The 24960-nt window shown below is 34.2% G+C and overlaps 1 protein-coding gene across 1 annotated transcript in view; it reads left to right on the top strand.

Annotated features, from left to right (window-relative positions):
• The first annotated feature begins 1062 nt into the window (after positions 1-1062).
• The window catches only part of LOC128881346 (neurotrimin-like), a 280218-nt gene continuing 256320 nt past the window's right edge, over positions 1063-24960 (top strand). Inside the window, exon 1 of the mRNA XM_054132296.1 lies at positions 1063-1216. Coding sequence (XP_053988271.1) covers positions 1093-1216 — 124 coding nt within the window. The 5' untranslated portion in view covers positions 1063-1092. The remainder of the gene's footprint in view (positions 1217-24960) is intronic.

Genomic DNA, 24960 nt, shown 5'->3' with positions numbered 1-24960 from the left:
GACATAATTCAATATGTGCGACCATGCATATAAAACAAAAAAAAAACAACAACAACAATAACAACAAATTTAATATTTTTCCTTTGTGTGATAATTACTAAAACGATCACCTACATGTAACGTGACTTGGTAAACTTTATTTCCTTTTTATTTATATATATTGACGTGTACTTGGTAAACTTTATTTCCTTTTTATTTATATATAAAACGATAGAAACATTAATAATAATGACATAATAATGAAATAGTATAGATAATTTACATAGCATAATTTAGATCATACAAATATATACAATTTGGTATAGAGCTAAATTTTATTATTTGTCACAATTCAATTTATATTGTATTTATCCAATTTTATGCGGAAAAGAATCTGAAAATAGAATTATTACAGCTTTGTAATGCTTTAGGTCTACAATGCTCGGGTAGATTATGTTACGGCGTACGTTTGTTCCCCCTATACAAATAAATTTGCTATAGGATAATACCAGAACCACCCATTTTGCATTTCTCTCGAACCTCCGTCGCGGCTGCTTCTTCCTACAAGAGTTCACACTCCAGTTAGGATAGAGTTCATTGCATACATGTTGTGTGAGCCGCCATTAAAGTGTTCAAACCAATGTAAATTGTTTAAATTTATTTTGTATCGGGTACGTGAAACTTTTCGCGCTTACAGACGATTCAGGCACCGCGATACTTTGGTACCTCTGGAATGTTTGTAAATTTTTGACGAGTATCAAAAGATAATCGAACGCACGTTGTACAGGTGCTTCCATGGGTTAACGCGGAAAAAACCGATGATACAAATTCAGGAAAGTACAGCGATAATTAATCGTCACTTATTGCTAAGAGATAAATGAGTCGGATCAAAGGGGGTGGTCGGGTAGGGAAACGGGTAAGCTCAAGAGTTAGAAAGCTCCGAATGTTGAAGCGTCTGCGCGTGGCGGGAAAGGAAACGTGGTAGGGAGAACGGTGTGATGTGAAAGCAAGCAGGAGGGAGCGGGGAAAGAGAACCACGCTCTTGGGGTTCGCGAAGCGCGAACCCTCAGTCGGGATGCCGGTCGCGTATCCTCTCGTCCATTTGGTACCGTGATGATTAGTGAACCTGTGAAGCGTATTCTTTGTACCATCGAGGACCGTTCGCGGCTCTTGATGACGGTTTTTCTACTATCGATGTTCGCAGCGAGTGCTTGGACCGACAACTCCACCAGTTTCGGTGAGTGAGTATTTATTAATTACGGCCAGAGTATGTTCTCGTCCTGGTGGCGTCAAATGCTGAAACAACATCTACTTTAAATGAAATTTAACCTGGTCGTGTTACGCGATGTTCACGTGCACTAGACGCGGGTCCGAATTTAGTGAATTCTAATCCTAGAACTATTTCGAGTGCTGTTCCGACATTCTTCTATTGGAATGTCAAATTTGCCGTTTTACGTGTCGACGCATCGACGCGATTCACCGTCGCTTTTTAAAACGGGATTGTGTTTTACGGTGATTGCATCGATGCGAGATAAAAGCAAATGTAAACGCATCCGAATGAAATTTCGGTGAAATCTAATAAAATGAAACTCGTATGTTTCGTATGTATGTATTTAAATTCGATATTTTTCGTCGTTGCGTACAGTATGGACTGTGCTCGCATCGCTTGCCGAAGAAAGTGCCGCAACAATATATTCCTTTTAGGAGTATTATTTGCATGTGAATTCAAGTTCGGATGCTATTTTCATTTTTTAACCTGACTACCTTGCAGTGGTGCGTCGACCGGTGCTCCGTGTTATACTATCCGGCACTATAAGCAGCATCGTCCGAACGTATTCGAGAATTTCTACTTAGCGGTCATCGTGTCGAGGAATGTTATTAAACGTGAAATATTAGATATGAATTCAACAGTGACAAACATGGATAATTACAAATAATAAAGTATCATAAACTGCCTTTTAAAAATTATTTAAAACAATTTTATCTCGTCGAAGGATTCGATGCGATTTAAAAAGGTGTATTTTAATAACTGCTTTTCATGTAATTACTTTTTGTGTGTAAAGTGTGATGACCAGGTGTTCCAGAGAAAAGTGTACATTTATGGAAAAATGTTGTAAGTATTTGGAATCTACTTGTTTAAATTTTTTATTATACGTATGTAAAACAGTATCTCGGCGGAAAGAACGTGATATCGAATACGCAATTAATTACGATTAACTTCGCAATTAAAATTGTTGCAGAAAAAAGTTCGATAACTTTCTTACTCCAAGTTCTTCTGGCATTTACAGATGATATATTGATATTTGAAGTAACTCACGATTCTAACGACACACATAAGAAGCGCTAGGATAGTTGTGCTTTTCGAAACTCATTATACTACTTATTTTTTAAACTTGATTTGCCGAGATTCATCTCTCGAGGAGGAAGCTTAAATTTCCATTAATGATGTTGACAAGGTACCTATATTCAGTTTGAATACAGCGTGGCTATCATCATTACTGTCCAAAGTTATTTCGCGTGTCTGGCTCGTGATATGATACGTATGTTGCTGCATGTAGAAATGCAGTTTCATGCTGTTATCGGTAAATGCAATCACGTGCGTTTTCGAGGTTTTGGTTAGGATTGTGTATACCAGCACATTGAAATAGTTACGTATGTACAATATGCATCGAAATCTGTTTCCGTGGATTTTTTCTTTTGTCTAACGAATGCGTTATATACTTGTCACGTGCTTGTTTGAAGTTCAATTACACTGGTTTTCAAAATGAAAAAACATTTCTGTACATTTAATGCTACTATATTTGTTTTATGTATTTTGGCCCGCTAAACTGGAAATTCACATTGAGAAAATTTTGTATGTATAGGTTTTCCAGATATGAGTTTTTGAATTTTTTTCGTTTTTTTTTTCTGAGATAACTTCACAGTTTAGGCCATATCTCGAGTTACAAACGTCCGATTGAGTCGCGCAAGATCCCATATTGAAGGTAATTGAATTTCGAACAATTACTTCTCACATTGTTTTCCAATCGGTTCAAAAGTTTAAGTGTTATGGGCCAAAATATATAAGAAACGTCGGTTTTTTGGGCTAAAATAAAAATCGAAAATTTTGCCCTATATATGCAAAAATAGAAACTGTCAAGTTATATCCAGTTTCTTATTGTTTACATATAGATCGCACTTTTACGGAGAACATAAGGCATTGGTGAAGCAAATCTATGGATAAATACCGGAGTTATGAGTAATTGAGTAAAGGTACAAAAATTCAAATTTTATTCTGTTTTTGTATTTCTCTTCTATTTATATAGAAAACGTTTATTTAATTCATTTTTTTCATTTTTATTATTGAATTTAGATATTATATGAGAATATTAGAAATAATTTCGGCCTCATTGTCTATCGAATTGATACGGTTCGGCCCTGACCGAGTCTTACATTTTTGTCATATGCATTAGATGCAACAGTATTTTTGTCCATATTTATTCCACCTTCAAAAAAAAAAAAAAAATAGAATTTTACAACGTTCGATGATTAAACTTTTATGACGAATTTATAAAGATGTCCTACACCATTGACTATTAGAAATACGAAAAGAAATCATTTCCGTTTAATTGCAATTACCATCAATTCATTCTTCCGAAATTGAACTTACACCACTTTAGAAGACCCTTTCTTTTACATATGTGGATATATAATACGTATAAGCAATACATATGAAGAAATGGTTTCCTTTGAAAGGTGCAAGTTGAAACTCCGCAAAATGAAAAAACAAATTGCATGAAATTCAATTTCTTTTGTGCTCAAACTACGTAACCCATTTCCTGAGCGATTCCTTTGAAATTATAAATTAAATGATATATTTTTTATCGATATTTTTATTGTCTTCACCTGCTAAATCGACGTGACAGTTAAAAATATTACTACCAAAATTATTGTTAATCAACTATATGTTACTATTACTGTGTGTATCGAGATAATCCTCTCGGGAAACATTATAGGATGCTTTCGTTTCAACTAATCGCCACGTTAAGGTCGCATTCCCGTTTGTTCCCGCGTGTTATTCTTTGAATGAAAGTATACGAGCGATTTAGAGAACAAGATAGGGGGACGCTTATGTTCTACGAGTATGCATAAGGACAACAGCATCCGTTATCTAACCAACAGAGTTGTCTCTTAGCGACGATTCTCTTCCACCGATACGTTAGACGTTTTGTCAAACTGCAATAGTGGCCTCGGTCCTTACAGACTCGATATGGAGTCAGGTTTGCCTTTCCGCGTTGTAGCGTTGGTTTGTAAACAATTTGCGTTGTTGGCTCTTTTAAACCTAACCCAGACCACGCGTCTACGTAAATAAAAATATATAGTACCGCTTAAAAAAAACAAAGGTCACCTTGAAATTTCGGTAGCAATCGGAATATGTTTATGACCACCTTAAGACGTACATACCTATATCTCGAAACAATTTAAACTCCGATTTGTTGAATGTGTCGCGTAGCATGACCGTCGCCTCTCCAAATTGCTTTATCGCGGAGTTGTAATTCATAATTTGTACAGTGGGCGTAGAAAGTATTCGTACACCGATCAATTTCCAAAAAAACTATGTAAAATTGTAATTTATTAACTTATTTTTTATAAACAATGGCATTCTACATATTCTCGGAAATCTCTAAAATAGAGTAGAAAAAAAGATAGCTATTTATGGAAGTTGCGAAATTAATAAGAAAAAAACAATTAATCGATAGAAATATTGAAGCAATAAGTATTCGCACAACTGTTTAATTTTTAAAACTTCATTAAAAAAAAGAAATTTACATTAATTTATAAGTATATAATACTTCCTTCGTGGGATTTCCTTTTGATTTTATAATCATTGTAACTCTTCTAAGCATTAAATTAACTAAATTATTAGTTATTCGACGTCGGATCTTTTTTCATTACTCTATTAGAGCCATTTTTAAAAGTACTTTCCTGGAAATTTGATGTTTTCTACATCGTACGTCGTTTTCTACGTCGTACTAATGTATTTACGTTACAAACTCTACTGTAAATGGTTCGTCATAAGAATCGTACAAAAACTTATTGCTTCTATACTTTTACCTACTTTTCGCATTTTTTTGTTAATTTCACAAATTATATTAACTAGTGAATGTTGTTTGTACTATATCTATCTTAGAGACTTCCGAGAATATGTAAAATGTCATTGATTATAAAAGAAGAAGTTAAGAAACTACAATTTCACACAAAAGTTTTTTGGGAAATTGATCGGTGTACGAATACATTCTACATCCACTGTACATAGATTTGGGGACTAGGTTGATCGAAGGTTTGCACAAACTTTATTAGGTTTCAACAAGGTGAAAATCATAAATATTTCCTTTCACAACTACTACATATACGTCTAACTTAAGATAAGAATAGTAATTGCGTATTGTTTGTCAAATCTCTTACGTAGTTGTTCTTAAACAGGAACGCAGGAATCCGTAAACACATTATTCCTCTATAAAAGTTAAATACGTAAAAGTTAAATTAACTTTAAATCCGCCACGTTCCGCTTGGATTTAACTCGGACTGACACCTTGGGGTTGGAGTTATTTCTCTTGTTTCGTCTTGTAGTTCAAATAATATTTTCAAACCAGCATCGCTGAATTATTTATTCGGTAGGTGTTATTAGAGTCCTGGTAAACTACTCTGGGTGTCCAGTGTAAATGCACAACTCTGACGACGTTCTGAGTGTGTTATAATTTCTATGCGGTTCTCAAGCGTACGAGCAAATAGAATTTAATAACGAATCGTATCTTACCACGTATAAATGTTAAATATACAAAGTTACCGTGAAAATTAATTTTTTACGCATCCTATACTTTCTTGCGGTCTTAAAGTCAATATTAATTTTCTCTGTGAATCGAGTATATTACTAATTGCTTGAATATAAGTTCATAGCTAATCTAAATAAGAATTCAAGGAACGCGATGAGATAGTTCTGAAACAACCTTAACTTAAAATATTTATACCTAAACGAGGTTATGAATTTTTAGGTACTAATGTACTGCGATGATATTTTATATCACCGATTATACGAAATAACTGTTGTAAATAGGGAACCAAAAAGACTGGACACATCGATTCCGATGAGGGTTCCAGTTATACTTCTACACTGACCCTGTATAACACACAGGTAATGTTTATAACAAATTTCTACATACACATTTATCCACACGTTTCTTTAAATTTTAGAACACTAAAACTAACATTTTAGCCTTAATATTGTTTATTTAGACCACGAGAGCCATTTATGTAGTAGGTGCATCGCGATAACGCATTTTATCGGAGGTAATATTGGCGAATACGAAGGGTAGCCAACTGTCCAAACTCACATGCGTTAATTGCAGTCTGGGCAACAAGCGATTTGTGGACGAATGTGTTGTCACGCAAAAGTAGGACACCAAAGGTAGGACACCAAAGGTCAGCAGTCGTGAATACCTTGTCATCGAGTACCGAAAGCTATGAACGCTTACCCGACCGACGCTTTCCTGACACGCATTGCAGAGTTGCTGCAAATTTTGGAAAATTCTTGAGAGTAGCGTGAGTAAAGTTTGAAGAAAGTGGCAACGTCGCGTCGTGTCGCGTAATAATTTAGTCAGCATCTACGAGAATGTAGCTAGTGGAAAGATACAGGTGCAACGAGGATATCGCGCTTGCTCCAGCTGCCAGCCACCTTTCATACTCCCATGTACTCCATTTGCAGTTATAGTTATCTAAAAATCTTAATAGATATGGAAAATCTACTTAGGTGATTTTGGTTACCCCCAAAGATGACGGTTTAGGAGCATTGACTTTGCTACGTTCCACTTTTGCTCTTAAAGACTTGTCTTATCTTTAATAGCGCAACGAATAGCTTAGCGTGTTTTATTTATCGAATCACTCTATTTACCCTTTTAATGAATGTTGAAGTAAACAATCGTTACTATTGGAAATGGGTTATAGAAATGATTGCCACAAATAAAAAAAAAAGAAAAAAAGAAATGATTGCCGAACAGAGAAATTTAAATAAGATACTATTTATTATATGTATTATTCACCGAGGAAGTAACGTCCGAACTCTATGAAGTCTACGAAAGAACTGAACTGTACAGAAAGAAAATTTGGTCACAGGGATCAGATAAAGATTGGCCGTCCAACAAGGATACCATTCATTAAAGCACGTGCTTATCTGTTCTGAGGATGTTTATATAAACATCCTTTCACGCGCCCTGCATATTAGATGTCAATTAATTTTTGTCGGTCGCATATTCCAACACGCCCCCTCAAAAATTAATCGACTATAATGAAGTTGAAATATGCTAGTAACTGTGTATTACTTATAATTCAATCTTTATTTATTTATTTATATCTGAAAGACGAGGTCGAAAAAACTTCCTCGTATTTGACTCTACTTCTGGGAACAAAATACAAATGGTCCAACATTCGTTGCTAAGGAATGGGGAAACCCAGAAAAACCCATCCAGACCATACAAACTGTTAATAACTAATAATATTCATGTGTATTTATTCTACGCCCATTTCTGTCCTGAATTCCAGGCATTTCACTGCTGACAACGGCTTTGTGAGTGTATCTGCCAGTTGATTACCTGTAGGAATAAATTCGACTTTTATAACATTTTTCTCAATTTGTTCTCTAGAGAAATGATATTTTATATCTATATGCTTCAATCGTTTGTGACTGCTTGGATTGTTCGCAATACTGATGCAACCCATATTGTCTTCATATATCATTATCGGATCTGAGATATTTATATTAATACTAATTGCCAATGATTTTAACCAGAGTGCTTCTCTCACAGCTTCAAAAAGAGCCATGTACTCTGCTTCTGTAGATGAAGCAGCTACCGATGCTTGTCTTTTAGTGTTCCAGCAAATTGTGCATCGGTCATATAACTTAAATAAATATCCAGTGATACTTTTTCGATCTGATTGGTCACTACCTCCCCAATCAGAATCTACATACCCACTCAATATGTTCTTATAATCATTTTTTTCGTAGGTTAACTTAATATCAGCAGATCCTTTTAGATATCTGAGAACTCTTTTAAGATTTTGCCAAAGTTCTTTATTGTTCTTACTTGAATATCTACTCAAAATATTTATTGCCACGCTCAAATCGGATCTTGTACAAATCATTATGTACATTAAACATCCAATTAAATTACGACAAGGTGCATCACACTCTTCATCAGAATTTAAAGCTGAATAATCTAATACACTTGGAAGAGGTGTATTAACAGATTTTCATTCTGACATATTAAATTTGTTAAGAACAGTTTTTATGTATGCACTTTGATCTAATGTTATTTTCTCATTAATTCTCTCAACTTTAATTCCTAGAAACAATTTAATTTCATTCAAATCTGTCATACAAAATTTATTCTTTAAATAATTTTTGAAACTTCTCATTGTCTCAATTTCAGCAGTTATAATCACAAGATCATCCACATATAGTACTAAATATATATTTTTCGATATATTTCCCTTATTTAGTATATAGATACAGCGATCTACTGATGAATTTCAGAACCCTTTTTCTAAAAGAGCCTTTTCAAGCATCTCAAACCAACACCTAGCTAATTGTTTAAGACCGTACAAAGCTTTATTTAATTTGGACACCTGATTATTATTGCATTTTACACCATCAGGAACTCGCATGTAAATTTCTTCTCTCAAAATACCATTTAAAAATGCTGTTTTCACGTCCATGTGGTGAATTAATAAACTATGTTGATTTGCAAAAGCAATAAAAAATCTAAAACTTGAAATTCTAGCGACTGGTGCAAATGTTTCATTGTAGTTTACTAAATATTTCTGGCTAAAACCGCGAGCTACTAATCGAGCTTTATATTTCAATGGAACAGTTCTGATCGAACCGTCGCGCGTCGTAGCGATCAATCGTGTTTACCTCTCATCGTCGTGTAGAAACGTCAACCATAATATTAGCGTCGTTATAGAGTGATTGAATCGAGCCAAATAACTACCATCAACGGCCACCGGCCTAACGGCTGGTTTACCTCTTCTATTTTGTGCAAATAAAAGTGCAAGATGACTGACATCGAGCAACCGCTAAAAACATCAAAAAATTAACCTTCGATACAAGGTAAAACAGATATGTCTGATACACTATACACAGAGACCGAAACAGAAATAGCTTACAACGAAATATGGGAACTACTAAAACAAATCAAAAGGAAGAAAAGAGGAATACAGCTAACCGACCAGGAACCTCAAGGTACAAAAATAAAAATAGTTAAAAGGCAAAGTGCAACAAAATGGCTGGAAGACGCCGAGCTAACAAACAGATACGAGATATTGCAGTCTCTTCATCTGGCGAAAGAGATAGACAATCCGCTTCCTAAACCACCACCCATATTTATAGAAGCACCCAATATTAATCCTCTGATAGAAACCTTAAAGCAACTGGTAATCCCTAACGATTACCTACTCAAACAATTGAAAGAGAAACAAGTTAGAATCCAAACCCTAAATCCAACAGCGTACCGATTAATAATTAGGGCACTTAGAACTAAAGATGCTGACTACTACACATTCCAGCCAAAAACGGAAAGAAAACTCAAGGTAGTCATTAAGGGACTACACCCAAGATTAAACGTGGATTATATTAAAGAGGACGTACTCACAAAAGGACATAAGGTAAGCAGCATTATCAATCTAACAAAAAACGGAACATCAATACCTTTACCAATGTTCCTGGTGGAACTTGAACAAGCCAAATTTTACAAGGAAATTTATGGAATAACTGCAATTTGTAACACCGTAGTCAAAATAGAACCTCCAAGGACAACCCGAAACTTACCACAGTGTGCAAGATGCCAACGCTATGGGCACACTAAAAATTATTGTAATAAGCAGCCAAATTGCGTAAAATGTGCGGGAACACATCTCACAAACTCTTGTCCAGTAGGTAAGAAAATAACGAAAGTCACCTGTACCAACTGTAAAGGCAATCATCCCGCTAACTACAAGGGCTGTATTATAAGAAAGGAGCTCATTAAAAAGATGTTTCCCCCACTAAGAAACAGAAATGTAGAAATGCCAAAGCCAGATCAATCGAACCTCGAAAACGTGAATTTACTCACAAAACAGGCACCAACTCCCATGACAAGTGCAAGAACCTATACAGATGCAATAAAAGGAAGCAACAACCAATCGGTACACACCCAAGATGAATATTTTAAAAGCAATATTGAAAAATAGAAAATCTAGTAGAAAAGCTAGCCATACAAATGTCAACAATGTTAAACCTATTAACAAAACTGATAACGATACAAGAAGCTAAAAATTCAAAATAATGGAGTGGAACTGTAACGAGTTACAGAATAGACTGTCCGAATTAAAACTACTTCTTACGTACCACGACATCGACATAATCGCTTTATCAGGAACACACCAATCTGATAAATCGTATATAAAAATCCCAAACTACGTATATTATGGTACATCACACCCTAGTGGCAAAGGTGGTGGAAGCTCAGGCATCCTCGTAAGAAATAACATTAAGCATACGCAAATAATCTCATGTCAAACAGAAAAAATACAATCAACTACAATTAATATCACGCTAAATAATCACGACATAAATATCTCAGCCGTGTACTGCCCTCCGAAACACACGATAACCCAGGAGGAATTCAATAACTTTTTTAAAAGCTTCAACAGGAAGTTCATAACACTGGGTGACTTCAACGCCAAACACAAATATTGGGAATCTAGAACAAATAATCCCAAAGGTAACCAACTATATGGCTGTGTAATTAAAAATCATCTAAAAACATATTCGATAGGACCCACTTACTGGGCAACAGACACCGCTAAAATACCGGTCATTCTAGACATAGCAGTAACTAACACCAACTTCAATATTAAAGCAGTGGAATTATTAGAATTATCATCTGACCACACGCCCACTATATTTGAATTGGAACAAGTAATTGCAAACGACGAAACAGTATCGTTAACTAATAACACAACAAATTGGACAACATACAGTGAATATATAAATAATAATCTAAATTGCAATATACCACTAAGAAATGTACAAGACATAGAGGCACCGGTAAATACATTTACGGCCATTCTACAGACAGCGGCATATCACTCAACCATTTACAAACCGAAAAAATCAAAGACAATGAAGTATCCACTACACATAATAGACCTTATTAGAAGGAGGAAGAAAATAAGAAAACTTTGGCAAATTACTAGATGGCCCCAGTACAAAACACAACTGAACAAACTCACCAATAAAATAAAAACTGAAATTAACACAATAAATAACAACAACTTTGTAAAATATATAATAAATCTTGACCATACAGCAAAATCGAATCATTCCCTATGGAAAGTTACAAAGAGAATCAAAAGACCAATTTTACCAATTCCACCGATACAAAAGCAGGATGGGAGTTGAACCATAACTGTCGAAGATCAAACAGAGACTCTAGCAGAACATTACAAGGAAACATTCAAGAATGCAAATACATCTGATCCGCGATTCAGTACAGACAACAGTGACACTAGTTTTAAAAGAGTTGAAAAATCAGAAATTATTGCAATAATTAAGGCCCTAAATAACAACAAAACTCCAGGATATGATCTCATCACAGCCAAAATGCTAAAGGAACTGCCAGGTAAAGCACTAAGATATATAACAATCTTGACCAACGCCATCCTTAGACTGGGATATTTCCCACAAATCTGGAAATGCGCAGAAATTATACCACTGCAAAAACCTGGTAAGGATTCAAAAATGCCATCCTCCTATAGACCCATATCACTCCTTCCGATAATCTCCAAAGTGATAGAAAAAACTATTCACAACAGAATAATGAAAATAATTGACGATAAAAAATTGATTCCGGACTACCAATTTGGGTTTAGAAGAAACCACAATACAATCGAACAAATTCACAGAATGGCTAATAGCATAATTGGTTCTATTGAGGAAGGCAAATATTGTACAGCAGCTTTCCTAGATGTGGAAAAAGCTTTCGATAAAGTCTGGCATGAGGGGCTCCTAACTAAACTAAGAGCAATGCTACCTTATAACCTATTTTTAACTATCGCTTCATATCTCTCAGATAGATATTTCTATGTTCGGCTCAAAAGTGTAATATCCTCCCTAAAGGAAATTCATGCCGGCGTACCACAGGGAAGTGTGCTGGGATCCATATTATATTCCTTATACGCGGCAGATATGCCAACCTCTCCACATACACAATTATTTATATTCGCTGACGACACTGCTATTTTATCCATACACAAAAATATAGAAACTGCAACATCAAATCTACAAATCCATCTAAAACAGATCGAACCCTGGACTGTAAACAACAAAATTACAATCACTCATCAAAATGCTCACACATCACATTCACTCTTAATAAAAAACTAACTCCTAAAATCCATATCCATAGCATGGAAATACCTCAAACTAACGTAATCAAATACCTTGGTCTGCACTTAGATAGTAAGTTAAACTGGAAAGTGCATGTTCAAGAAAAAATCAAACACATAAGGGCTATTAAAAAATCTATGAACTGGCTTATAAACAAAAACTCCAAATTGAATACACTTAGTAAACTACAAATTTATAAATCAATTATCAAACCCATATGGACATACGGAATACAAATCTGGGGCATAGCCGCCAAGTCCCACAGGAAAAAAATAGAAAATATGCAGTCAATCATTCTAAGAAGTACCATAAATGCACCATGGTATGTAAGGAATGACGACATAAGGAAATCACTAAAAATCACTACTGTGGAGGAAGAAATAAGGAAATACTCCAAAGCTCACCAGCAAAGAATAATTGCTCACAAAAACCAACTTGCCAACAACTGCTATTCAAGCCTGCCTAGAAGACTGAAAAGGAAACACCCAGTGGATCTGCTTACGCCAAACAACTAACGAATAGATAAATACTAGTGTACTTGCACTTCAATTACTTTTTCCTCTACTTTTTCTCCTATTTACTCTATTCTCTATCTTTTTTATTCTATTCTTCTCTTTTCGCTTTTATCTTTTTTTTTTTACACTAATGTTAACAATAGCAACCTACTTTAGTGATTATCGGCTAAAGAGTCGAAATCCACACGCTTTCTATAAATATACTTGATAAAACAAATGTAAGTAATTGTGAGAATACAGTTAGGAACATTTAATAAAGAAGAAAAAAGAAAAAAAAATATTTCAATGGATTTCCGAATTCATCATTTTTTATCGTGAATACCCATTTGCAGTCAACAATATTTTTATCTTTGGACTTCGGTATTAAATCCCAAGTTTTATTAACGATTAGAGAATTTATTTCGTAAGCAATAGCTTGTTCCCATTTAACTCTATCTTCTCTAGTCTTTATTTCTTCGAATGAAGTAGGAATTGTACAAACTATTGATTGAGAACATCAAAGGTAATCACAATTCATATCAATTTCATTGTACGAAATAGAAGGGCGTTGTTTAATCCTATCACTCCTTCAAGGTTCTATACTATCTTTAGATTTTACTATTTGCGTTAGTTTTAATACTGACTCACTCGTTACATCTGTTTCAGTTACAGATTTATTGTTCTCTGGACTTACGATTACTTTTACCTTCGGCTCTATAATATCTGATTTATTACTATCAGATTTCCTTTTTAACACATCTGATTTTTCATTATCAGATTTACCTTTTAATACATCTGATTTTTCATTATCAGATTTCTTAAAACCACTGTTCATTTCCACTGATTTCGGCATCACTTGAGATGCATCAGTTTTACTTGTTATTACAGGCCGAGATTTTAAGTATTTAATTTCATCAATTATTACATCCCTTACTATCTCAAATTTCCTATTCTTTACATTCCAGATTTTATAACCATTTACATCAAATCCTACCAATATGCTCTTCTAAGATTTTTCATCGAATTTTGATTTCTTAATTTTATTATGAATGTAAACTGTAGAACCAAAAACCCTTAAGTATTTTAATTTGGACCTTTTACTATGCCACAATTCAAATTGGGTTTTATCTACTGTACGAGCTTTTGATGGGATTAAATTATTTAAATATGTAGCAGTTAAAACTGCTTCTCCCCAAAACTCTTTTCCTAAACCTGCACCGCTTATCATTGCACGTGCTTTTTCAGTTAATGTCCTATTCATGCGTTTTGCAACACCATTTAATTGAGGAGTACGTGGGACCGTCAAATAATAGCTAATACCTTTTTGCATACAATAATCTTTCATTTCGTTAGACAAGTACTCTCTACCATTGTCACAATATAAATAGACAATTTTTAAATTGAACCGCACCTCACTTTTGGCAACGTAATCTCTAAAAACTGAGAAAACATCAGATTTATGTTCAAGTAAATATGTTACACTGTAATGCGTATATTCATCAATAAATGTTACGAAATAATTTTTATTATTGACCGTAGAAGAAGTGATTGGACCACAAACGTCTGTGTGAACTATAAACAATGGTCGTTTAATGTGACTCTTATCCTTTTCCTTTTCGAATCGTAATCGTGCTTGCTTATAAATACAAGCTTCGCATAAATAATCAGTTGGAATAACCTTTTCGAGATAAGTCACATCCTCTACTATTTGTTTATTTTTCAATTCTAAAAATTTTGATTTTCCTATATGTCCTAAACGTTTGTACCATAATTCATAGTGACTATTAGTTTTATTACATATTTGAGAATTAATTAAATTTACCCTTTTTTGCAATATTAAAATCAATAGATATTAAATTATTTGAAGGCTTACCATACATTATTGTTTTACCGTCTTTAATAATTTGAACTCCTTTCTCATCAAAGAAGATGCTCATTCCTCTTTGCTGCATTCTACATACTGACAGCACTTCTGACAGCAACATAGCACTTCTTCAAGAACACCTTTGACTCCCATGTTCATCGTCACGTGAATTTGTCCCTTCTTTGTAGCTTCGATGAATTTCCCGTTCTTCGCTATTGAAATCTTCATCGGTGGATTTAATTCAGCCACACTTGAAAGTATACTATCGTTGTTTACGAGATGATCTGATGCTCCAGAATCGAGAATGAAATTCAGCTTGTCGGTTTCCGAATTATGATACTCTCCGGTCATGAAGGCGTATCCTGAAGTTGTGTCACTTAATGATGTTTATGCCGTGTTGACTGGATGTAAATTTTTATTTCTTCGCTCTGCTTTGAATTGGAGATTTCTCTTATAATAATAACAGTCTTTTATTTTATGTCCTTTTCTTCCACATTGATGACATTTACCAACATATGAATACTTATTGTTTAAATCCATTTCTTCTTTTGTTAAAAAATTTGCGGTTTCCTTTCTTAAATCGGGTATCTTCAAAATTATTTCCTCTTGAGTTTTCCGGATTCATTCTCTCCACTTGTAGCACTTTTGCACTTGTGTCCATGTTCTCACTTTTAATTTTTGTTTGCTGATCGAAGAGTCGTTTCTTCACAACGTCGAGAGTAATCTTGGCTTCTGTCATTATTGTTTCAATAACAGTTGATACAGTATCATAGGTTTCGGGTAAACCGGACAATAGAATTGAAATTACTTTATTTTCTCTCATAGTCACGCCTGCAGCCGATAAATCAGTTATTAGTTCGTCGAATAGTGTAAAATGCTCCTTCAGTGAAGTTCCACTTTTCATTTTTCATTTTAGCAATCTTTTGCGAATAGATAATTCAATAGCAGTACTCTGACTTTCGTATACTGAATCTAAATTTGATAAAATAGACTTAGCAGTACTTCCTGGCGTATCATATTTAAGGTGAGTATCCGATAAGTATTGTACAATGGTACATTTAGCAATTCGCTCAGCCTTAGACCACTCAGCAGTAATTGGTTGCGGAGGTAATTCATCAATAGCGTGAAGTACATCGAGTTCACATAGCAAATTTCGAATTCTATGTTTCCACAAATTGTATTTTTCACCATTAAACTGCGGTATGTTTCTTTTGTCTTTCGTTGTATCCATTGTCACTTATTTCAGTCACTTATTCTAGTCACTTATTTTACACACTTAAACACAAAAGTTAAACACTATAACAAGTCGAATACACTAAACAAACACTTAACGATTACACTAAATTTAAAAGAAAATAAAATATAATACACAGTTACTGCACAATGTGTCCTGGGCCCATAACCTATTGGAAATGGGTTATAGAAATGTTTGCCACACAGAGAAATTTAAATAAAATACTATTTATTATATGTATTATTGACCGAGGAAGTAACGTCCGAACTCTATGAGGTCTACGAAAGAACTGAACTGTACAGAAAGAAAATTCGGTCACAGGGATCAGACAAAGATTGCCCGTCCAACAAGGATACCATTCATTAAAGCATATGCTTATCTGTTCTGAGGATGTTTATATAAACATCCTTTCACGCGCTCTGCATATTAGATGTCGATTAGATTTTTGTCGGCGCATATCCCAACAGTTACTTCCTGAAAAACTCAATACTCAAAAATATCAGGGCCTTGACAACACCAATAAAGTGGCCGGGAATAAAACCCCGGATGTCGAAGGCACAGTCTTTCTCCATGTGTCAGAGTTCAGGAGTTATTTTTCAGTAATTCGACAGAAATAGTCGCACAGTGGTCTGAAATCGCGAAAATTTGGCCAAAAATAGAAGTTGACATATAAATATACAAATTGGTACATCATAGTTTTTGCGGTCGCTAATTCCGAATTTGACATCAGAATTTCGAAATTCAAAATGGCGGATTCAATATGGTCGACATGTATATTACAAATTTATTAGATTTGCGTAAAAATTGGTACATTATGGTTTTTGTGGTCGGTGATTATAAGTCAGACGCCAAAGTTTCGAAATTCAAAATGGCAGATTCAATATGGCCGAGATGACCGAAATAATCGTGTGCGTCTAAACGAAAATTGATCAGGAAACTAAGACTGCAGGTTACTGCAGCTAATTCTTTAAATTTCAATACTACATATCCTAAACTAAAGATTGAACGTAGTAACAACGATGGATATCGCGGGATCCATAACTTTTGCCTTCGTTGAAAATAATTCTATTTGTACATATCATGTATTTCGCAGACATTCTTTAATGTCATGTTTAGTATATATATATTCATTGTCGATAAATAAAATCAGTAAGATAGAATATATTCTACATACCTCCAGGAAGATTCTCCACTTTATACAATTAAAAAATATCACTTCAACAAAAAATCAGTCACTAAAACACAAATAAAAATTCACAGTACGCTAGACGTCGCGTGTATGCTTCCTCAAGCGGCAACTTTGGACTAACCTATGTACCATGTCAGGTATAAAAGATAGTCTTCTGAAATTTTTTGCTTGAATGCACTTCTTGTCACTAAACAAGATGGTCTTGGGACAAAATTCTGGGACATTAAGTGCACCACAACCTTTTTAAATATATTAAGTTACCTTTTTTACTAAACTCATGCTTTCATTAACGATATAATCCAAACAATGAATAATCAACACGTAATCTTCCGAGGCTTTGCATAAACCTTGTCCTAATATAGCGAATAATGTTTGGATCGATGTATTAATAATTTTAATGGCCCCTATTTTGGAGTGAAATTACACGCTGCTTAGTGTACGATAATTCTTTCGAAATTAATGTAATTTGCCAATACGATTAAAATTTGGCGAATAATTGTACGCAAAACGATAATTATATCGTCATTTTGAAAATTCATAATCGCATGTTTAATTTAGCGTATTAGATAAATTACAATTTTCGAAAGAAAGTCGAGCTTAATGTACCCTAACTGGCTAGCCTATTATGAGATACTTTATAATGGCTATATGAGCTGAGCGATACTATTAAACGGATGACAACGAAATTATTTGGCTGGTAGTTATTCCTCGCATGCTACAAACCCATTTGCGGCGCAACGGTGCACACTGTGTGGCAGAAGCGTGCATGCAAAATGAGGCCCATCAGTCTGATTCAGCTATCGACAATTTCACAAATTCAAGTCGGCATGGAGTATTATCAATCGGAATCTAATTTATATTAACGTATACGGGTGCTACGTTCACCGAATTTCCACCGATCCGAGAATTGATTTAAACAAACAGGACAGATTTGTTTGCTTAAAGAGTAAGGTTACGCTAAATTAATACATTCATACGCTATTGTTTACGTGCCAATGAGCGAAATGTATGTCATCCATGACTTTCAAATTGTAATTTATTTGTATTACGTTCACATATGCATAGCTATTTATAGTTATGTTTTATTTGTTTTGTTTTGTATAAACTTTGTATACACTTTCATTTTGAAATATGCATTCGAGTGCCGTAAGCGTTTAAAGTTTAATGAATTGTTAAATGCATAAATGGTATATAAATTTTCGTAAACAAATTGAGTACCATATTTGATCAGATTCGAGCGCTCATCGCTACGCGCAAGTCTACTGGCGATGAATAAATTGCATCAGCTGTAGTTGGTTGTAACCTTATATTCGACGTTAACCGATGATGTTTCAACGGTCCAAACCAGGCTTTCGAATTTTAATTAGAAATTTACACTAATGAGGTGCTCAAGCATGCTAAATAATTATCATTCCGATTGTAACTACGAATGCTGGAACGATCCGTATCGCCTTCTTTCTGATGTTATTCGATACAATAGAGGATTTAGATGTAATTGTAATTCTAGTAGTTGATGTACATAATATTTGTTCCGATAGCCTCGAAATGTGAGCCAAAATTGCAATTAAAACGTTTTCATGATAATCCTTTTACTCAAACCTAGATTAAGTTGAAATACATCTCACGGCGGTGCTTCAGCTTGGTGTTAAATGCAAATGGCACGTGTTCTTGCGAGGTAACGTGGAAACAGTATGGCGCTGTACAACTTGCATCCCAAATAGAAATGCTATAACGCTGTGCGAATTTTACCAACATTTTTCGCATCGCTCAACTTTTAATTTTTATAAGTTAGATCTCGCCAAATATCACGAGTATAATCAGTTATGTCTGCATTAGAAACATTCTTCGGGAAACGTGATATTATACGTAATTAAAACATGTTAACGATAGACTATCCTGTAACTTAACTCTTTGCGGCACAGGAATTCAGGTCATAAAATAGACCCATGTTGCACAGGAATTTTATTGCATTTTAAATCAAACAAAATTGTTATATTTTTATTAATAAAGGTATCACATAATGTAAAAAAATAAATATAATAACAAGGGGCGTCACATTTATAGTTTTAAGAATATTAAAACGTAAACAATAAATAAAAATATGTTTTTTTGTATTACTCCCCAAGTTGCATGGTGGGACGAATAAAATCCTACTATACTTTCATCATTTGCAAACAAATTTAATCTTTAGTTTTTATTATAAAACACTTCACTTGTTTAGATAGAACTAATTCTTATATAAATTATATTACCTCTACGATTTTTCACAGAAAACCAGGAAAGAAATATTATCGCAATAAACCTTCCGCTTACAACAATTGTTGACCGGTATTAGCATGTTGAAAGTTGCCAACATAAGTGCATACATTTGTAACATTGGATGAATATATTACCAACTGCTTTACGTAAATAAGACGAAATATAAATCTATACACATGCAGCTATTGCAAAATTTCGAGGTGGGATTAAAAGTGTCCTACCATGCATTACGGTTCATCAAAAAGGTGGGACACTTTTAATCCCACCGTGTCCCAAAGAGTTAATACGAATTCACGATTTCGTGTGTGTTGAATCTACTGAATTCAAATTCCAATTTAATGACTTTAAGCTATGAGCGATTTGTCGCCGCACGACTGTTTCGGATAACTCCTACATAAGCTCTAACGTTTTAAAAATCTTGTAAGAGGCGGTTAGTGACAAATTTCATTAAGCAATTGATTCCATATAGGTGTTATCTACAGTAAGCACACATTCCGTCTAAAATAAAATAATTTTTTGGAAAAAATTTAACCGACTTCGAAAAAGGTGCAGTGAAAAGTATGAAATAATTTCTAGTTAATTTATATGAATACACACTAGCTCTAGATATAATTGCTTAAGAGTATGGGAAAATGCAGTGAAAAGTGTGAAATAATTTCTATTTAAACTGCATTGTCATTCACCATCGTTTGATGAATTTGGTTAAATTATTAAATACATCATATTAAATGCAATGCACCTTTTTCGGAGGCGGCGGAGATGTAAAAATTTTTTAATTCCGGTTTGGGTTAGCTTTTGGTAGAGGCGGCAATATTGAATGCTGTCAATGCATACATGTTTATTGTCTATGTGGAACTAATAGTTAATGTATATAGTATGTACATGCAAATATAGTTTGAGTAAATTTGGGGCTTTTTTGAAGGAGAGGGGCGGCAATATTGATTACTGCTAATGTATAAACTCTCCCCGTGGAAATACTGTATGAATAGGTTTGGGATAGTATTTGGTGGGGGCGGCGATATTGAATAGTGTTAATGAATATGATGTCTAAAGCGGATATAGTAATAGCAATAATTAATGTCATATTTTGTGTTCCTCGAACAGAAAGTTAAACCAAGTTTGATAATATTTAATTTTGGGGATAGCTGAGACGATGCTGAACTACGATTTTGTTTGCAAAAATTTCGAATGGTGTCGAATATTAACGAAAACGAAGCACTATCCGCAAAGGAAATTGTGGTTCAGAATTGTCTCAGCTACCCCCCATTTCCGGTTCTTACACTAATTCAACGACACTCTGTATACTCTACCCATGGAAATACTGTCTGAATAGGTTTGGGATAGTATTTTGTGGCGGCGGCGATATTGAATAGTGTTAATGAATATGATGTCAAAGTGGATGTATTGATATCAATACATAAAGACCATATTATTTGTTCCTCAGACAGAAAGTTAAACCGAGTTTGGCAATTTTGAATATAATTAATTTTAAATTTTGCGCCGCCTCCGGAAAAGGTGCATTGCATTTAATATGATGTATTTAATAATTTAACTGCATTTTCCCATACTTTTAAGCAATTATATCTAGAGCTAGTGTGTATTCATATAAATTAACTAGAAATTATTTCATACTTTTCACTGCACCTTTTTCGAGGTCGGTTAAATTTTTTTCCAAAAAATTATTTTATTTCACTCTTTTTAGTGGCAATCTATAACCAATACGTTTCATGCAATAACAATAGTTATGATCAATATACAGGATGACCCAAAAACGTTGGAGGTCCTTAAAGAGGGTGGTTCTGGGGGGTGGGGAGATTTGAACCAATTTTTGTTAGTGAAAATGTTGTTCGAGGCTTCGTTAAGGAGATGACAGAAACCCTCGACCAATCAGAGCGTGAGTATGCCGGTGAAGCGCCTGCGGCAGCGTAGGCTCCGAAGGTAGCGAAGCCTCGAGCAACATTTTCGCTAAGAAAAAATTGTTTCAAATCACCCCCCCTCCCGAAAACACCCCATTCAAGGACATCCAACATTTTTTGGACACCCTGTATAATTGCAAATCCGGGTTTCTGTCAATATCTCCTTAACGAAGCCTCGAACAACATTTTTACTATGAAAAAATTGTTTCAAATCACCCCTTGAAACACCCCATTCAAGGACATCCAACATTTTTGGGAAACCCTGTATATCCGTTTATTAAGCCAAATAGGATTTATAATTGGTAATAATTTCGGTATCTAATACTATAAATACGTTTAAATATAAATATTTCAATTTTCATTAGTGGATGAAATTCGATCCACGTACGTATTTTATCGCTCTCACCGGAAACCATCGATTGCATGAATCTGCAGGTCGCTCGTGCGGAAGAAACATAAACAGGAGTCGAAATGATTTTATTTCATTTAGCCAGAGGAAAATTATTTCATATTACCTCGAAATACTGCACTCGCTGCCTAGTTATCACTGGTACCAATCGAACTGTTAGATTAGTTAAATATCAGAAAATAACGAAATTGAATGTCCATAGCTTTAACAATTTAGAACCGAGTAAAGGGATCAAAAGTGCAGTTAAGTCAGAGTAGATGTATAGATAACGTATAGTAAATGAAACGTTTTGGCTTTTATCTGTAATAAATTTATCTATAATAGTATTCGAAAGTATGACAAATAGTTTGTTTATAACATTACTCTGGCGGATATTTATTGGTGGAGTTCCGTGGATGTTTGCAAACGAAAGAAATCTCGATGATCGACAGAATTTCGTCGAAGTATTTGTTTGAATGCAAAAAATCGAAATAATTCATACAAGTTTTATCGATGACTATGAGGTTACGCACGAACCTGAATTTCAGATCAAGTATTTTTTTTATTAACAGTTTTGCACGTCAAATGTCACGTTTTTTTTTAGCGTCTATTGGTTCAAACGTGCATGGAAAATCGCTCTAATCGCTTTAGTGTTTTGATATGATTGTAGGTAATACGATAGCTATTGATATAACATTTAAGAACATTTTTTGCCTTTTTTTATTTCAGGCATTCCTAAAATGAGATTTCGCGTCGACCATTGAAGCGCTTTTCGTTTGCAGCCGTTTGCTGGATGTCAGCGTCATCTACAAAATGTATCAGCAGAGATATTGTTAGATATAAGAGGGGGCAGTGAATATAAAAGTACAATCTTGCAATAATAAACTTCATTGTAAAAAGGACGAAAATAATAATACATGTGCGAATCGAGAATAGTGGTTACAGTAAAGTCTCCATAAATGCACAAACTCGGGACTGACCTTATGCGTTTATCGTAGAGCTCGATTATTCTCTGATGTTTGTCGACGAGCTTCGAACGTAGAGAAGGATAGCGAATAAAGAAGAGGACAGAGCTTAAACACCAGGGTATGTCGGTGAAACAATTTAATGCAACGGTGAAACTCTTTTACTATCAACTTTTTTGTTATAAAACTTTTACCATCATATTCCTGACATTTTTCTGATTAAAATGAGGCCAAACACGATACAATTCGGACAATATTTATATTGTATATTTTTTTAGTTAGTGTTCTACGATATATGATACATAATAAGTTGTTACGTGTAAATATGTTGTGAATTACGTCGTGTTTGGTCTTCTTTTGATTAGAAAAATGTAAAGAAAATGGTAGTAAAAGTTTTACAACAAAAAAGATAATAATAAAAAACTTTTACCGTTGCATTAAATTGTATCACCGAGTAATCCGATCCCAGATCAAGGGGTATACTCCGTTCCAGATCATGTTACACTGCCCGCCAATCGAACTCCTGGATCCCTCAAGAGGTATACCCTCCAGTTGTGAGACTGGTTTCTGTGCATTTATCATAGACAAATTTGTGCACTTATGGAGACCTTACTGTACAACCTTTTCGTAAGCTACGCATGCTTGATACTACAAAACAAAAGCGAATCAAACCGGTGACGTTCGGAACGGTGTTAGGTCCAATAGGGAAATGTATATGATAAGCTTATAAGTTAGTTACTGTGCTGTGAAATACACTGAAATACCATCAAATCTCAGTTTATTCCTCTTTCCTAATTAAAAGAAGCTACCTAGTGTTGCTTAATAGCGTACCTCGGAACACCTTAATCGTTAAACAAAGCTCGATACACTTTTATTATAGGTAATCGCATCCGTCGTTTAATAACTGCTATGGAGAGATAAACATATAAATACAGCATTTTTCATTTTAAGGTGCATGAGGGCAAGAGCCCCATATCGCACCACTATGTGGTTTTTATAATTACATTTTCTTTTAAACCTATTTTACATATAATTTTCACATATCTGCTAAAGTCTTTTCTTATTTAACTATCTTATCTCTGTTTTTTTACAATAATCTTATATCTAATATATCCTTAATTTAACTTTGCACTTTTGACATTTAAATGTTATTCAGTTTTTAACCGACTTCGAAAAAGAGGAGACTACTCAATTCGCACACATTTTTTTTTACGCTTATACTTAATCTAAATCTAAATGTTTTTTGTGTTCTTTTTCAAAAGTGTTTGCTAAAGGATTACAATTTGACTTTAGAAGGTAACCCTGAACTGTCATGTTTTGTAAAATATATCAAAAACTCTGTAAATCTATATAAAATACATAAATATGCATAAATAAACTTTAATCTTTTATATACTATTAGTACTTTATTTATTTAAATAATAATCTTTGATTTTGTACTTTGGTATTTTTATTTATCATCCTCTTTTTTCTTTTAAGTCTTTATAGTTTCTTATTGATCATGTTTAAAAATTAAATTACACTTGTATCACAAAAGCGACTTCGCGAAAATTCAATTGGTTTAATATTCCATTAATTGATATACCTAGTTTTGTAAATGATTAAAGTGCGTTTTGAGAACTAATTAGAGTGCTTGTAGAAAAATAATTAAAGTGCTGCACGGATAGACGTACGGTGAAAAAGGCAACGAGATACTGTTTGGAATACTTCATTTGCAGTCGGCGTTAACGAGAACAAAATCGAACTGTTACTTGTGCGTATGTATATGCGGCTAGCCATACAAAGTTTCGGTCTGCATACATATGAGTATATAAAAACTTTGCGCTAAAACTGCAACGTTTTGTTTAACCGTTTATCAGCTGATTGCTTCAAAACAAACGTCAGTCGCTACTGTGCGCTAAATTATTCCAAACTGCATCATTGCTGTACGATAGTGACGTTTCGAGTAGGATAAGAATTATTCTTAGCGATATAAAGCGAAATTTATTAGAAGATTGTTATGTATGTACGAAACATGCATATATGCACGAGAAATATATACACACACATATATATAATATACAAGGTGTTTCAAGTATTTTTGATGATATTATAAGATTATATGTATGAATACAGGGTGTTTCAAAAATGTTGTAACACCTTGAAAGGAGTGGTTCGGGAGGTAATTTGAAACAACATTTTCGCTAAGGAAAAAGTTGTTTCAAATCACCTA

The sequence above is a fragment of the Hylaeus volcanicus genome, chromosome 8 (assembly GCF_026283585.1).
Source record: "Hylaeus volcanicus isolate JK05 chromosome 8, UHH_iyHylVolc1.0_haploid, whole genome shotgun sequence".
NCBI classification, from domain to species: domain Eukaryota; kingdom Metazoa; phylum Arthropoda; class Insecta; order Hymenoptera; family Colletidae; genus Hylaeus; species Hylaeus volcanicus.
The sequence above is the reverse complement of the archived record's forward strand: the minus strand, read 5'-3'. Positions and strand labels throughout refer to the sequence as shown.